At 43.1% G+C, this 16,854-nt stretch overlaps 2 protein-coding genes across 3 annotated transcripts in view; one reads left to right on the top strand and one right to left on the bottom strand.

Moving 5' to 3' along the window:
* cdc27 (cell division cycle 27) overlaps positions 1–16,184 on the top strand; it is a 121,919-nt gene extending 105,735 nt beyond the window's left edge. The window contains exon 19 of one of the 2 annotated variants that reach the window (XM_072249281.1): positions 14,384–16,184. In XM_072249281.1, the coding sequence (XP_072105382.1) occupies positions 14,384–14,856 (473 nt within the window). In that variant the 3' untranslated portion in view covers positions 14,857–16,184. The other variant, XM_072249284.1, reaches the window with a different exon arrangement.
* Positions 1,335–6,082, bottom strand: ndufa3 (NADH:ubiquinone oxidoreductase subunit A3). The gene is made up of 4 exons (XM_072249292.1): positions 6,035–6,082; positions 5,738–5,812; positions 5,410–5,487; positions 1,335–1,495 (listed from the first exon to the last, which is right to left on the bottom strand). Exons 1-4 carry the CDS (start codon positions 6,048–6,050, stop codon positions 1,404–1,406), a joined length of 261 nt encoding a protein of 86 aa, XP_072105393.1. The 5' UTR covers positions 6,051–6,082; the 3' UTR covers positions 1,335–1,403.
* Positions 16,185–16,854: the final 670 nt, after the last annotated feature.

Genomic DNA, 16,854 nt, shown 5'->3' with positions numbered 1-16,854 from the left:
GCACTCTGCATCCTCACCATGACTTTTACTCCCACTAAGTTGCATCATGAACAATTCTGGAAATGTTACTTGTAGTTTCCTCAAACAAATCATTAATCTAAATTGTGATGCTCTGGCACTGATCCCTGCCATGCCATGAATCACAGTCTGCCAATCTGAGAAGGACCCAATCACGACTACTTTTTCTTGTCTGCTCAACAGCTAAAATACCCTCGTCAATTACACATAATTCCATGTGGTCAAACTTTTCCAACCTTTTCAAATGCATTCTGAATTATCCAAACTTTGCTTCTTTCTCCTCAGTTGGTCAACTCAGTATTATTTGTCCATTCTTAAATGCATATGTATCTGTGGTTTGAGATCACATCTTTTATGAAAGATTCAAGCAAATCTAGTTTTCTTCCTTATTGGGGGTCATAGAAACATAGAAAATAGGTGCAGGAGTAGGCCATTCAGCCCTTCGATCCTGCACCACCATTCAGTATGATCATGGCTGATCATCCAACTCAGAACCCTGTACCAGCCTTCCCTCCATACCCCCTGATCCCTTTAGCCACAAGGGCCATATCTAACTCCCTCATTCACTATGAGGACATTTAGAAAATAGTAAATAAGGTTTCATATCCCTGGAATTACCTCTTTCAATTCTGAGTTATTAAACCATCTGAAGTTAGAACTCTGGGTCAGAGCCAATCTGTAGGTGGAAAAGGATCTGTAGATTTTTTGGGTTGAATCTCTGCACCAGGCCCTAATGCAGGGTTTCATCTCAAATCAGCCACAATTCCTTTCCTCCCATAGATGCTATCTGACCCATGAATTCCTCTTTCAGATTGTTTTTCCCTAGATTCAAGCATCTGCAACCTTCACTTCTGGATTATTTCCTCATTAGACACAACCACCTTGCACAAACAACAAAAGCTACCATACTTTATACACTATCCACTGAAAATCTGCTTCACAGCCATTAGGTAATGCAAAATATTTATTTTATTTATTCATTGAAATGCAGCGTGGAACAGGCCCTTCTGGCCCTTAGAACCACGCCACAACCCCTGATTTAATCCCAGCCTAATCATGGGAGAATTTATGACCATTAACCTACCAACTGGTACGTCTTTGAACTGTGGGAGGAAACCGGAGCACCCGGAGGAAATCCACACTGTCAGGTGGAGAACATGCAAACTCCTAACAGAACTGAACCTGGGTTATTATTGTTGTAAAGCTATGCTACCATGGTGCTAGTTATAAGATTGTACATTTCTGGCCTCTGATTTCCTCTGCCTATACTTTTGGTACAAATAGAAACCCTCAAAGTGTAAAAAGGAACTCAAAAGCATTTTGAACATGACTTTTATTTTTGCACTTTGTTTCTCAGTCACACACAAACTAATTCCATCCTCATCTCAAAGTTTCTTCATCCATTCGAGGGAAGGTCCAATTTTCTCACTGGGGTGGGATGGAATATTGGGCATGCTCCCATCATCCCGTACAGGAACTGCATAAAACAAACAAAGCAGTGACTGAGAGGAGAGAATTAAACATAAACAACAGATTGGCTCAGAGCAATTTTGGAAGATTGAATTCTACTGAGTAATATGTGGTACATCAGTGTCACAGTGAGCATGTAGGGAGTATCAGTGTTACAGTGAAGGCTGTCAGCTAAATTAGTGTTGAGTCAAAGAAAAGTACAGCACAGAAACAGGCCCTTTGGTCCATCTAGTCAATGCCAAACTATTATTCTGCCTACTCCCATCGACATAACCAAACTTCCCTTAAACATTGAAAGCAAACCCACATCCACCACTTCCACTGGCAGTTCATTTCACATTCTCACTACCCCCTGAGTGAAGAAGTTTTCCCTTGAGTTACCCTTGAACATTTCACATTTCACCCATGACATCTGGATCTAGTTTCACCCAACCGTTTTGTACCCCCAGAGATTAGAGATCAGACAGTTACCATTGTTTAGTGAAAAGAAAATTAAGTTTGACCAATCTACTGCTGTTCTTTGAAGAGGTAAATTGTAATGGATAAAGGGAATGTACTACACAATCATACAAACTGTTGGTTAAGTCACATTTGGAGTATTATGTATAACTCTTGTTGCTATACCATTTTTTTAAGTGATTAAGTTGGAGAGGGTCCACAAGTTCATGATGTTTGTGACTAGAGGTCCTGAGTTATGAGAAAAGACTGGATAGGCTAGCACTGTAAGAGGCTTTGGGGGAGGAAGGGAAGAGATGCTTATAAAGTCATGAAGGGTGGTGGATGGTTACAGTGTTTTCTCAAGGTAGAATAATCTAAAATTTGGAAGGGATCTGAGAGAAAACATTTTTACAGAGAGAACTATGGGTATACAAGCTGCCAGGGGAAGCTGTAAAGATGCTTAAAATTACAATGCAACCATAGACGGGTATGTGGATAGAAAATTTAAACTAGAGGCCAAACACAGGCAAATGCAACTAGCTTGGATAGACATCTTAGTTGGCAGGAAGGGCCTGTTTATGTGCAGTATAACACTGACTCTTGGATTTCTGGAGATATTTGATAGAGGCATAAAGTTATTGCAGAAAATAAACAATCATGGTGTAAGAGATCAGTAATAAATTCAAAATTGACTAGCTAACAGGAAATGGAGTAAGCAGAATGGATTATTTTATATTAGGCACTATTTGAGTGGTGTGGCATAGTGGGGCCTTGACCTTTCATGATTTAGAAATGCATTGGATGAAGAGATCGGAGGTAAAATTTGTGGATGAACAAAGGCAGGGAAATTGTGAAGTGGACTGTAATGCTGATACAGGGACAGCAACTAGTTTTGTGAAGTGACAAAGACTTGGGAAGTGGAGTACAGTATGTCCACAGTGAGCAACTGCAGATGTCTGCCAGCACAGAGGGATATGGGACTGTCAGTGATGATGTGCAGGCTTGGATGTGGCTGCAGCAAGTAACAAAAAGCTAACACAATGTTATGTTTACTGCTGGGGGAACTGAGTACACAAGCAGGAGGTCAAGTTTCAGCTATACAAGGCAATGGAAGTACTGTGAACAGTCTGTTTCCTTATTAAAGAAAGGACATCAATGAATTTCAAGTGTTTCAGATGAGGTTTACTTGACCAAAATCTGCAACAGGTGGGTAAGCCTTAAGGAAGGTGGGGGCAGGCTAGGCTGGGGTTGAGAAGAGTAGGAGGGGGTTTGATTGAAACACGAGATCCTGAGACGTGTTGGCAGGATGTGGGGAGGATGTTCTGAGTTGTAGAAAAGTACAGCACAGAAGCCCATCTAGCCCATGCAAATCATTTAAATTGCCTACTCCCATCAACGTGCACCCAGGCCACAAGCCCTCCATGACCCTACCATCCATGTACCTAAACTTCCCTTCAACTTTGAAGTCAAACTTGTCTGTACCACTTGCACTGAGAGCTCATTCCACACACTCACTACCTTCTAAGTGAAGAAGTTTCCCTTTGTGTTCCCCTTAAAACTTTTCACCTTTCACTGTCAATCCATGACCTCTAATTGTAGTCCCACCCAACCTCAGTGGAAAAAGCCTGCATTTACCCTAGCTATACACCTCATAATTTAGTATACTTCTATCAAACCTCCCCTCAATTTTCTGTGTTCCAAGGAATATAGTCCTAACCTATTAAATCTCTCCTTATGACACAGGTCCCCCAGTTTACGACCCTCTCCACCTGTGACACCACTTTCAATTAGTTATGAACCTGTATTCCCAGATCCCTTTGTTCTACTGCACTCCTCAGTGCCCTACCATTCACTGTGTAAGACTTACCCTGATTGGTCCTACTGACGTGCAACATCTCGCACTTGTCTGCATTAAGTTGCAACTGCCATTTTTCAGCCAATTTTTCCAGCTGGTCCAGATCCCACTGCAAGCTTGGATGGCCTTCCTCGCTGTCCACTACACTCAATCTTGGTGTTATCTGCAAATTTGCTGATTTACCATTATCACCCAGATCATTGATACAGATGACAAACAACAATGGACCCAGCACTGATCCCTGCAGCATTCCACTAGTCACAGGCCTCCAGTCAGAGAGGCAACCACCTACCACCACTTTCTGCCTTCTCCCACAAAGCTAATGTCTAATCCAATTTACTCCCCAATCTGGAATGATGAGTGACTGAACCTCCTTAACCAACCTCCCTCACTGGACCTTGTCAAATGCCCATGTAGACAACATCCACTGCCTTGCCTTCATCAACTTTCCTAGTAACTTCCTCGAAGAACTCTAAAGATTAGTTGGACACTACCTGCCATGCTGACTATCCCTAATCACTCCATGTCTATCCAAATACTCATATCCGGTCCCTTAGAATACTTCACAGTACTGATGTCAGATTCACTAGCCTATAATTTCCTGATTTAGCTTTACAGCCTTTCTTGAACAGCGGAACAACACTAGCTATCCTCTAATCCTCTGGTACCTCACTTGTTGCTGAGGATGATTTAAATATCTATGCTAGGGCGCCTACAATTTCTGCATTTGCCTCCCTGTGTCTGAGGGAACACCTTATCAGGCCCTGGGGATTTATCCACCCTAATTTGCCTTAAAACAGCAAATGCCACCTCCTTTGTAATCTGTATGGGCTCCACTATACCTCACTGCTCCTTTGCCTCCCTTCTATAGATTCTGTGGCTGTCTCTTCGAAGTAAATACAAATGCAAAAAAAATCTATTTAAGATCTTCCCCATATCTTTTAGCTCCACATATAGATCACCATTCTGATCTTCCAGAAGACCACTTTTGTCCTTTGCAATCTTTTGCTCTCAACATACCTGTGGAATCCCTGATTCACTTTGTCTGGCGGGGCAACCTCACACCTTTTAGCTCTCCTGATTTCTTTAACCATATAACAATTACAGCACGGAAGCAGGCTATCTCGGCCCTTCTAGTCTTAAGTGTTCTCATGCATTTCTTGTACTTCATCAGCATCTCATTTGTTCCTACCTGCCCATGCCTGCTATCCACCTCCCATTTTTTTTCTTAACCAAGGTCTCAATATCTCGACAGCCAACATTCCCTACACCTGTTAGCTGGAAGAACGGAGAACTATGTTCACTGCTTAACAATAGGGGGCTGCCCAGTTAAAACAGAGATAAAACATGATAGCTTCTCTCTATGAATCTTTGGAACTTTTCTTGAAAGGAATGCAGAGGTTTGTCAATTCTTAAAAAGCAAGGGGTGTAAGTTTACTGTAGGCTGACAGTAATGTGGAATTCAGTTACATTTGCCATGGTACTAATTGGTATAGCAGGTTTGAAGAGATAAATGTGTTTTACTGTGTCTAATCTACATGTCTGTTGTTGGGTGGACAGAAGGGTTATAGTGTGTGGTGCAGGAAAAATATCCCACACATAGTACAAATGATTGGGAGCAGTTCTACCTGGGTACTGGAAAGGTACAGCACGATTCAGCCGAGTCTGGTATTCGGCAATGGGGCTCAGCAGTGGCGTCAGTAAAGCTGAAACCAGAACACATGGACGTTGCATGACCTTCCCATCCTCAATCGTTGCCCCTTCCACCCCCCCACCTGCTAACCCCACTCTCTATCCCTTACCCCCACTCCCCATCCCAACCTCGACCCCTACTCCCAACACCACTCAACCCCACCCCTCTACCTACTACCCCCCACACTCCCCATCCCAACCTCTATCCCCCTTACCCCCCCCCCCACCCTATCCCAACCTCTATCCCCTACCCACCCCACTCACCAACGATGCCGATTGCGAACGAGGTGACGATTACCGGCTCCTTTGCCCACGCCTTCTTCAGCAGAGCAGCGATATCTAGATAAAGGGATAGAGGGTCGCGTAAGGGTTAGGATCAGAGGTCAGAGGAATAGGGAACGGAATCAGACCTCACACCCCCCGCCCCTTACCCCGGCCGAAGACCGACCTGCTACAGTCACGGTATACCGAGGGCCCCCTACCACACCCCCACCTCCGCGAGATTCCTCTCTCTCCCTCCCAATCTCGGACTTCACGGTGACCCACTACCCGCTCACTCACTGCGCACCACCGCCATCTTTCTTTTTCGTCACCGCGTAAGACCCACCTTGTTCATGATGTCATGGCTGACGAGTTCACTCTAAGATGTCTCCGGACAGACCCCGCCTCGTCCTGTGATTGCTGTGCGCGGGCGTGTTGGTGTCGTGATAGGTGATCGGTGGTTCCGCGCACGGTACCTGGTGCAGCTGGTCCTTTGTTTGTACAGAATGTCCACATCCTTACACTCACTGCATAGTCAACTTCCCAGCTCAGAGTCCCTTGAACGAATATTATCTGTCGTCACCAGGCACTCAGTTTAAAAAAAAAACTTGCCCCACACACCGTTGGACTTAACTGCTCTCACATTAAGTCATGCTGTCAGGTATTAGACATTTCGATTCCGAGAAAAAGATACCGACTTGCCTACTCTATCTGTGCCTCTCATGATATTATACATTTCTATCCCATCTCCCTTCATCCTCTAGAACTCCAGAGGGGAAGGGGGAAAAACAAGTTTGTCCAATCTTATGCAGTTACTTGTAAAAATATTTAGCTCCCTGTAAAAATATTTAGCTCCCAACCCTTTGTTCACATAAATGAGTATTACAACCAACGCTTTTGATCAATTTAATTGAAAATGTTTATTTAAATATCACATTCTCCCTTTTTTCCCCACAAAAAAATGGAAAATTGTAAAGCATGAAAGACTTGCTCAAACTGTGCTAGCTTAGTTAAGGAGCATCAGTGAAAAGCAATCTCAAGATCTTCCTAGAAATATTCAATTGGGATATGGTCACTCAACGACATCAATTTTATTCATTTGAACCACTCCGTGCTTGCCCTGGCAGTGTGCTTTGGGTTGTTGTCCTGTGGAAAGACTAACTTCTTCCCTAGTTTATGCTTTCTGGCAGGTTTTTATCCTGAATCTCTCTGTATTTGGCAGCATTCATCTTCCCATCAAAATTCCTGACCAGATTACCAGTCCCTACTGCTGAAAAGCATCCCCATAGCATGATGCTACCTCCACCATACACTATGGTAGAGATGGTGTTATCTGGCTGATGTAAAGCATTAGATTTATGCCACATGTACCATTTAGTGTTGAGGCTAAAAATTCCACTTTAGTCTCATCCGACCACAAGACCTTCTTCCACATCTTTACAGTCAGTATCTTCTAAGCGATGCTTACAAAGTCTTTACAGGCAAGGATGTACTTTTTTTTTTTTAGCCAGGGCTTCTTCCTTGCCACTCTTCCATAAATACCCTTTTTGTGCAAGGCCTTAGAGATTGTGCAGCCATGAACTTCATCTCCAGTTGAAACCACTGACTTCTGCCACTCACTCAGAGTGACTGTTGGCATTCACAGTAGCCTCTCTTACAAGTGCCATTCTTCTCCAGTGACTAAGTTTAGAGCAGGGATTCCCAACCTATTTTACACTATGGGCCAATACTATCAAATGAGGGGGCTGTGGACCCGGGGTTTAGAGGGACCTAGGCATTGTGGCTGTGGTTTCATATTTTTCTGCTTTTATTTAGTTAACAAGTGATTGCACAGAGGCATGTCCAGTGCCTTTGAGATGGCCTTGTACCCTTCCCCAGAGTAGTGCTTATCTATTATCATTGAATTGATTTGTCTCAAATCCTCTTTTGTCTTCATTTTGGTTTGGTCTGTTGAAAATCTTCCATACTGTTAGACCTGACAGAGAGGAGAGGATATTTATTCTTATGAATTCATTGAAAACAGGTGACCTTCCAATTTTCTACATCAAATTGGGTGAGTTGGTTAGGTAATATACAGTACATTGCATCTGAGGAAAGTTAGTGTGGGTAATTACAAACTGCCTCAAGTTTGGTTTTAATTTTTAGCAAATTGTTGACCAGGTTTGGAACTTTTCTTTTGATTTGACATGATGCAATGTTTTGTAGATCAACTCAAAATCCTACTTCAATACATTTTAAATTTAGAAAATGAGACGGTAAAATGTGAAAATAGTTGTAAAATACATTTACAAAGCAATGTAGCACCTGTCCTCTAATAAGACCATAAGATATAGGAGCAGAAGTAGGCCATTCAGCCCATTGAGTCTGCTCCACCATTCAATCATGGACTGATCCAATTCTTCCAGTCATCCCCTCCCCTGCCTTCTCCCCATAACCTTTGATGCCCTGGCTAATCAAGAACCTATCTATCTCTGCCTTAAATACACCCAATGACTTGGCCTCCACAGCCGCTCGTGGCAACAAATTCCACAGATTTACCACCCTCTGACTAAAGTAATTTCTCTGCATCTCTGTTCTAAATGGACGTCCTTCAATCCTGAAGTCGTGCCCTCTTGTCCTGGACTCCCCTACCATGGGAAATAACTTTACCATATCAAATCTGTTCAGGCCTTTTAACATTCGGAATGTTTATATAAGATTCCCCCCTCCCCCATTAGAAACATAGAAAACCTGCAGCACAATACAGGCCCTTTGGCCCACAAAGTTATGCCGAACATGTCCTTATCTTAGAAATTACTAGGCTTACCCATAGCCCTCTATTTTTCTAAGCTCCATGTATCCATCCAGAAGTCTCTTAAAAGACCCTATCGTTTCCGCTTCAACCACCGCCGCCGGCAGCCCATTCCATGCACACACCACTCTCTGCGTTTAAAAAAAAAACAACTTACCCCTGACATCTCCTCTGTACCTACTTCCAAGCAGCTTAAAACTATGCCCTCTCGTGCTAGCAATTTCAGCCCTGGGAAAAAGCCTCTGATTATCCACACGATCAATGTCTCTCATCATCTTATACACCTCTATCAGGTCACCTCTCACCCTCCGTCACTCCAAGGAGAAAAGGCCGAGTTCACTCAACCTATTCTCATAAGGCACTCTCCCCAATCCAAGCAACATCCTTGTAAATCTCCTCTGCACCCTTTCTATGGTTTCCACGTCCTTCCTGTAGTGAGGCTACCATAATTGAGCACAGTACTCCAAGTGGGGTCTGACCAGGGTCCTGTATAGCTGCAACATTACCTCTTGGCTCTTAAACTCAATCCCATGATTGATGAAGGCCAATGCACCGTATGCCACCTTAACCACAGAGTCAACCTGCACACCAGCTTTGAGTGTCCTATGGACTTGGACCCCAAGATCCCTCTGATCCTCCACACTACCAAGAGTATTGTCATTAATGCTATATTCTGCCATCATATTTGACCTACCAAAATGAACCATCTCACACAATGAACTCCATCTGCCACTTCTCAGCCGAGTTTTGCATCCTATCAATGTCTGACAGCCTTCCACACTATGCACAACACCCCCAACCTTTGTGTCATCAGCAAATTTACTAACCCATCCCTCCACTTCCTCATCCAGGTCACTTATAAAAATCACAAAGAGTAGGGGTCCCAGAACAGATCCCTGAGGCACACCACTGGTGACCAACCTCCATGCAGAATATGACCCGTCTACAACCACACTTTGCCTTCTGTGTGCAAGCCAGTTCTGGATCCACAAAGCAATGTCCCCTTGGATCCCATGCCTCTTTACTTTCTCAATAAGCCTTGCATGGGGTACCTTATCAAATGCCTTGCTAAAATCCATATTCACTACATTTACTGCTTGACCTTCATTAGTGTGTTTAGTCACATGCTCAAAAAATTCAATCAGGCTCGTAAGACACGACCTGCCTTTGACAAAGCCATGTTGACTATACCTAATCATATTATACCTCTCCAAATGTTCTCCTGAACTCCAGGGAATACAGCCCAAGAGCTGCCAGATGTTCCTCATATGGTAACCCTTTCATTCCAGGAACCATTCTTGTGAATCTTCTCTGAACCCTCTCCAATGTCAGTATATCCTTTCTCAAATAGGGAGCCCAAAACTGCACACAATACTCCAAGTGTGATCTCACGAGTGCCTTATAGAGCCTCAACGTCACATCCCTGCTCTTATATTCTATACCTCTAGAAATGAATGCCAACATTGCATTTGCTTTCTTCACAACCAACTCAACCTGGTGGTTAACCTTCAGTGTACCTTGCACAAGGACTCCCAAGTTCCTTTGCATGTTTGCAATTTGAATTCTCTCTCCATCTAAATAATAGTCTGCCCGTTTATTTCTTCCACCAAAGTGCATGACCCTACACTTTCGAACATTGTATTTCATTTGCCACTTCTTTGCCCATTCCCCTAAACAATCTAAGTCTCTCTGCAGGCTCTCTGTTTCATCAACACTACCCGCTCCTCCACCTATCTTTGTATCATCAGCAAACTTAGCTACAAATCCATTAATCCCATAGTCCAAATCATTGACATACATCATAAAAAGCAATGGTCCCAAGACTGACCCCTGTGGAACTCCACTGGTAACCAGCAGCCAGCCAGAATGCGATCCCTTTATTCCCACTCTGTTTCCTACCGATCAGCCAGTGCTCCACCCATGCTAGTAACTCCCTTGTAATTCCATGGGTTATTATCTTGCTAAGCAGCTTCATGTGTGGCACCTTGTTGAAGGCTTTCAGAAAATCCAAGTACACCACATCTACTGCATCTCCTTTGTCTACCCTAATCCAGGTAACATCTTGGTAAACCTCTTCTGCACCCTCTTTAATCCCTCAAATTCCTTACTATAACTGCACAACACTCTAATTATGTGGTCTAATCAAAGTTTTTACAACTACAATATGATTTGCCAACTTTTATACTCACTAGCCCAACCAATAAAGGCAATATACCATTTGTCTTCTTTACCACCCTTTCTACTTGTGTTGACATCTTCAGAGACTCTAGCCACATTTCTTCTATCTTCATAAGACATTGGAGCAGAGTTAGGTAAGTCAGCCCATCGAGTCTGCTGTGCCATTTCATCATGGATGATCCATTTCCCTCTCAATCCTGTTCTCTTGCCATCTCCCCGTAACCTTTCACTCTCTGACTAATCAAGAATTTGTCAATCTCCACCTTAAATATACCCACTGACCTGGCCTCCACAGCCGCCTGTGTCAAAGAATTCCATAGAATCACCACCGTCTGGCTAAAGAATTTTTTCCCTCATCTCTGTTCTAAATGGACATCCCTGTATTCTCAGGCTGTGTCCCCTGGTCTTAGACTCTCCCACCACCATCCTCTCCACATCCACTAGGCCTTTCAACATACAATAGGTTTCAATGAGATTTCACCACCCCTGCTCATTTTTCTAAATGCAAGTAAATAAAGGCCAAGAATTATCAAATGCTCCTCATACGATAAGCCTTTCATTCCCAGGATCATTATTGTGAACCTCCTCTGTACCCTCTTCAATGTCAACACACACTTTCTTAGATAAAGGACCCAAAACTGCTTGCAATACTTCATGAGGCCTCACCAGTGCTTTATACATCAGGATCATGTTGTCTTGAGCAATATCAATAAAGTTCTATTCTGTAAAGCCTCAACATTATATCCTTGATCTTGCATTCCAGTCCTCTCGAAATGAATGCTAACACTACATTTGCCTTCCTCACCACTAACTCAACCTGCAAGTTGACCTTTAGGGAATCATGCAGGAGGACTCGCAAATCCCTATGCACCTTGGATTTTTGAGTTTTCTCCCCGCTTAGATACTAGTCTGTTTCTTTCTATCAAAGTGCATGACCATAAACTTCCCGACACTGTATTCCATTTGCCACCTCTTTGCACATTCTCCTCAACTGTCCATGTTCTGCAGACTCCCTGCTTCCTCAACACTACCTACCCTTCCACCTATCTTCTTATTGTCTACAAATCTGGCCACAAAGCCATCTTTGCCTCCTGCCAATCAGCCAATGCTCTATCCATGCTAGTATCTTTCCTGTAATACCACGGGCTCTTGTTAAGCAGCCTCATGTGTGGCACCTTGTCAGAGTCCTTCTAAAAATCCAGGTATGCAACATCCACCAATTCTCCTTTGTCTATCCTACTTGTTATTTTCCTCAAAGAATTCCAACAGATTTGTCAGGCAAGATTTTCCCTTAAGAAACCATGCTGACTTTGGCCTATTTTATCATGTGCTTTCAAGTACCCTGAAACCACATTCGACACAAACTCCAACATCTTCCCAACCACTGAGGTGAAGCCAACTGGCCTATAATTTATAATTTCCTTTCTTCTGCCTCTCTCCCTTCTTGAAGAGTGGAGTGACATCTGCAATTTTCCAATCTGCCAGAACCATTCCAAAATGTAGTGATTCTTGAAAGATCATTATTGATGCCTTCACTATCTCTTCAGCTGCCTCTTTCAGAACCCTGGGGTGTACACCATCTGGACCAGATGACTTATCTACCTTCAGACCTTTCGGTTTTCCAAGCACCTTCTCCTTAGTAATAGCAATTGTACTCACTTCTGTCCCCTCACTCTCTCGAGCTTCTGGCATACTGCTGGTGTCTTCCACAGTGAAGACTGATACAAAATACTTATTAAGTTCATCTGCCAGTTCTCCATTACTATCTCTCCAGTGTCATTTTCCAGTGGTCTGATTATATGCCCTCTCTTTTGCTTAAATGTTGGCCTTGACTTCCCTTGTTAACCACGGTTGCAAGATCCTACCTTTAGAATACTTCATCATTGGAATGTATCTATTCTGCGCTTTCTGAATTGCTCCCAGAAACTCCAGCCATTGCTGCTCTGCTGTCATCTCTGCTAGTGTCCCCTTCCAACCAATTCTGGCCAACTCCTCTCTTGTGTCTCTAATTCTCTTTACTCTAATGCAATACTGATACATCTGACTTAATCTTCCTCCTCTCGAACTGTAAGGTGAATTCTATCATATTGTGATCACTGTCTCCTAAAGGTTCATTTACCTTAAGCTCCCTAATCAAATCCGGTTCATTACACAACACCCATTCCAGAATTGCTGTTCTCCTAGTGGGCTCAACCACAAGCTGCTCTGATAAGCCATCTCATAGGCGTTCTACAAATTCTCTCTCTTGGGAACCAACACCAACCTAAACCTGCATATTGAAATCCCCATGACTATTGTAACATTGCCCTTTTGACACATATTTTCTATCTCCAGTTGTAATTTGTATCCCACATCATAGCTACTATTCAGAGGTCTGTATATAACTTCCATCAGTGTCTTTTTACCCTTGCAGTTTCTTAACTCTATGTCTTCTGATCCTATGTCATCTCTTTCTAGGGATTTGATTTCATTTTCTTTTTTTTTTTTTTTTTTTTTTTTTACAAACAGAGCCATGCCACCCATTCTACCTACCTGCCTGTCCTTTCAATACAATGTGTATCCTTGGATGTTAAGCTCCCAACTATGATCTTCTTTCAGCCACGACTCAGTGATACCCACAATGTCACACCTGCCAATCTCTAATTGCACTACAAGATCATCTACCTTATTTAGTATAATGTGTACATTCAAATATAACATCTTCAGTCCCGTATTCATCACCCTTTTTGATTTTGTCCCTCTTTTACACTGCAACTCATCCCATTGATTGCAATTTTCACTACTACTGCCTCTATTTGTAAACCAGCTACCCCATCCTCAGCCCTATCACTCCAGTTCCCATTCCCCTGCCTAATTAGTTTAAACTCCCCCCAACTGCTCTCGCAAACTGCCCGCAATGATACTGGTCTCCCTCGGGTTCAGGTGTAATCTGTCCTTTTTGTACAGGTCGTACCTTCCTCAGAGATCATAATGATCCTGAAATCTAAAACCTTGCCCCCTTCACCAGTTTCTCAGCCACACATTCACCTGCCAAATCATCCTATTCATACCTTCATTGACACAGGGCAAAGGCAGCAATCCAGACATTGCTACCCTGGAGGTTCTGTTTTTCACCTTTCTACTTAGTTCCCTAAAATCTCTTTTCAAGACCTCCTTGCTTTTCCAACCCATGTCATTGATGCCAATACGTACCAAGACTTCTGGCTGCCCCCCTTATAATGCTGTGAACCCGATCTGAGATGTCCCTGACCCTGGCACCTGGGGGGGCAACATGCATACATTTGTATCCACAGAATCTTGAGTCTACTCCTCTAACTATGGAATCTCTTATCCTTTTATCTCCCCTTCCCTACTGAGCAACAGTGCCTGACTCAATGCCAGAGACCCAGTCATTACGAGATCTCCTTCGCCAATGCTCTCATCCCCGTCATAGGAACTCATCTTCCACCACACCAGCCCCTTCCTTGATTACCTAATCCTTCACAATTTATGCCAGCTGCATCAAGATCCTACCACTAAACACGTTACCCATCCTTTTCCTTTAATCAATGTCAGCAAGACCAAGGAGCTGATTATTGACTTCAGGAGGAGGAAGCCAGAAGTCCATGAGCCAGTCCTCATCAGAGGATCAGAGATGGAGAGAATCAGCAACTTTAAACTCCTCGGTGTTATCATTTCAGAGGACCTGTCTTGGGCCCAGCACACAAGTGCAACTATGAAGAAAGCACAGCAGCACCTCTACTTCCTAGGGAGTTTGAGAAGATTCGGCATGGCATCTAAAACTTTGACAAACTTCTATAGATATGTGGAAGAGAGTATATTGACTGGCTGCATCACAACTTGGTATGGAAACACCAATGCTCTTGAACAGAAAATCTTGCAAAAAGCAATGGTTATGGCTCAGTTATTACGGGTAAAGGCCTCCCTATCATTGAGCACATCTACACGAAGCATTGTTGCAGGAAAGCAGCAGCCATCATCAGGAACTCCCCACCACTCAGGTCATGCTCTCTTCTTGCTGCTGCCATCAGGAAGGTGGTACAGGAGCCTCAGGACTCACCACCATGTTCAGGATCGGTTATTACCCCTCATCCATCAGCCTCTTGAACCAGAGGAGATAACTTCACTCAACTTCACTTTGCCCCATCACTGAACTGTTCTCACAATGTGTGGGCACACTTTCAAGGACTCTTCATCTCGTGTTCTCAAAATGTATTGCTTATTTATTTATTATTATTATTTTTTGTATTTGCCATTTATTGTCTTTTGCAGACTGATTGTATGCCAGTTCGTGTGGTCTTTCATTGATTCTATTATGGTTAATTGGAGTTATTGAGCAAGAAAAGAATCACGGGGTTGTATATGGTGTCATATATGTACTAATAAATTTGCATTGAACCTTGAACTTAAAGTTTCAAAGGGATCTTCATGTTTCCCAAGTCTGCTATCTTATCCCCACCATTTCTCATCTTCTGACACCTTTCCCTGAAATTGCCGAAGGTGCAGTACCTCTTCCCTTGGTGTACTGCTAATGTGTTTAGTGTTGTCCCCTCAGCACTGGAGAAACCAAACATAGAATGGGTGATTGTGGAGCACATATTCGGGCTGCAAGGGTGTCTCAGAGCCATTTTAATATTCTGTCCCACTCCTACTCTGCTACAAGAGGCACAATGTAAACTTGAGGACTATTGTCTATCTGGGCTGCAGATTTAGTTATTGAACTGATGGAGCTCGCATACTTAAGTTTTCTCCAGCTGTATCAGTGCTGCCATTACTGTTATAAGTCACTGCTTTTGTCTGACTTTTACTTTCCTCATTAGTACAACCTTGTTTGTCCAGCACATCCCACAGCCCTGAACTTCACAACCAGCCTGGTCTGCACTGTCATGAATTGATTGTCCTTAGTGACCAAGGGAAACTGGGCAATTTAACCTAACAATAACCCTGATGTTGTCTGATCAGAAATGTTCCCTCCATTCCATTCATCCCTTATCACTTTCCCACTTCTGATTTAAGTTCTGTTTTCCTCCCCCTCCCCCTCCCCTTTTCATCTCCCCCAGATGCCACTTGTCTTACTGTGTGCTTCTGGTATACCCTCTTTTAATTCCATAGTTTGGGCATCTGCATTGTTTTTAAATTTTCTCAATAATAGCCTCCGGACTCAGCACTAGGTTCAGGAACACTTAATACCCTTGAGGTGCCAGGCTCTTGAACAAAAGGGGATAACTTCACTTGCCCCATCACTGGCATGTTCCCACACCCTATGGACTCGCTTTCAAAGGCTATTCTCATGTTCTCAATATTTATTGCTTATTTATTTATTGTTATTTCTTTCTTTTTGTATCTGCACAATTTGTTGTCTTTTGTGTTCTGCTTGAATGCTCAAGTTGGTGTGGTCTTTTGTAATTTTATGATGGTTATTATTCTATTATGAATTTATTGAGTATGCCCACAAGAAAATTAATCTCAGGGTTATATATGGTGGCGTATATGTACTTTGATAATAAATTTACTTTGAACTTTAATAAATTCTGTTTAAAACAGTGATTATTTTTATAACTAGTATCCAATACTAGACTTCAGGAGACTCTTGCACCAAATGTGTGATTTATTGACCTGACACCCTTATCTCTGTGACATTCATCCCCAATCCTTTGATCTGTAATCTGATCCTGACCCACATTCCTAACACCAATCTTTAACCTAGCTGCTGTTGCTTGCAAGGCCCACCCACCCTCATCCGTCAGCCCTTTTATTCCGGATCCCAATCCCATTTCTATCTGTCACTATACTATGTATCCTGAGCATTGACCCTCATCCACAGCCATTCCCAGTTTTTGGACCCTCACATTCCATGCAGAACCCCATCCCAAAGGCACACAGTCAATCGCCAGTCCTTGAGCATAATTCTGAAACCCAAGCTGCAGCCCAGCACCTTCTTCCAGCCCTGACCTCAAGCCACAGTCTACCTGTCTGATTTCCAGGCCTTCTGTGACCCAGACTCTCATTCCTGACCTTTTCACTGATCACAATTCTGATTCTGACTTCAGATTTGATCCCTGTCCTCTACCCCATCCACAGTTCTCAAGTCACATTCCCATCCGTGACCTATTCACCCTCCATCCTGCATTTCTAGTCCTATCCTCAATGC

Source organism: Mobula birostris, chromosome X (genome assembly GCF_030028105.1).
Source record: "Mobula birostris isolate sMobBir1 chromosome X, sMobBir1.hap1, whole genome shotgun sequence".
NCBI lineage: Eukaryota > Metazoa > Chordata > Chondrichthyes > Myliobatiformes > Myliobatidae > Mobula > Mobula birostris.
The sequence above is the reverse complement of the archived record's forward strand: the minus strand, read 5'-3'. Positions and strand labels throughout refer to the sequence as shown.

Bases quoted from the DNA above. Each gene is read 5' to 3' on its own strand.
- ndufa3 (XM_072249292.1), bottom strand. The intron at 5,488-5,737 runs GTGAGTGGGGTG...TTCTGGTTTCAG, and splicing joins GTTCGCAATCGGCATCGTTG to CTTTACTGACGCCACTGCTG. The intron at 1,496-5,409 runs GTAGAACTGCTC...TGTTTTATGCAG, and splicing joins TGTACCTTTCCAGTACCCAG to TTCCTGTACGGGATGATGGG.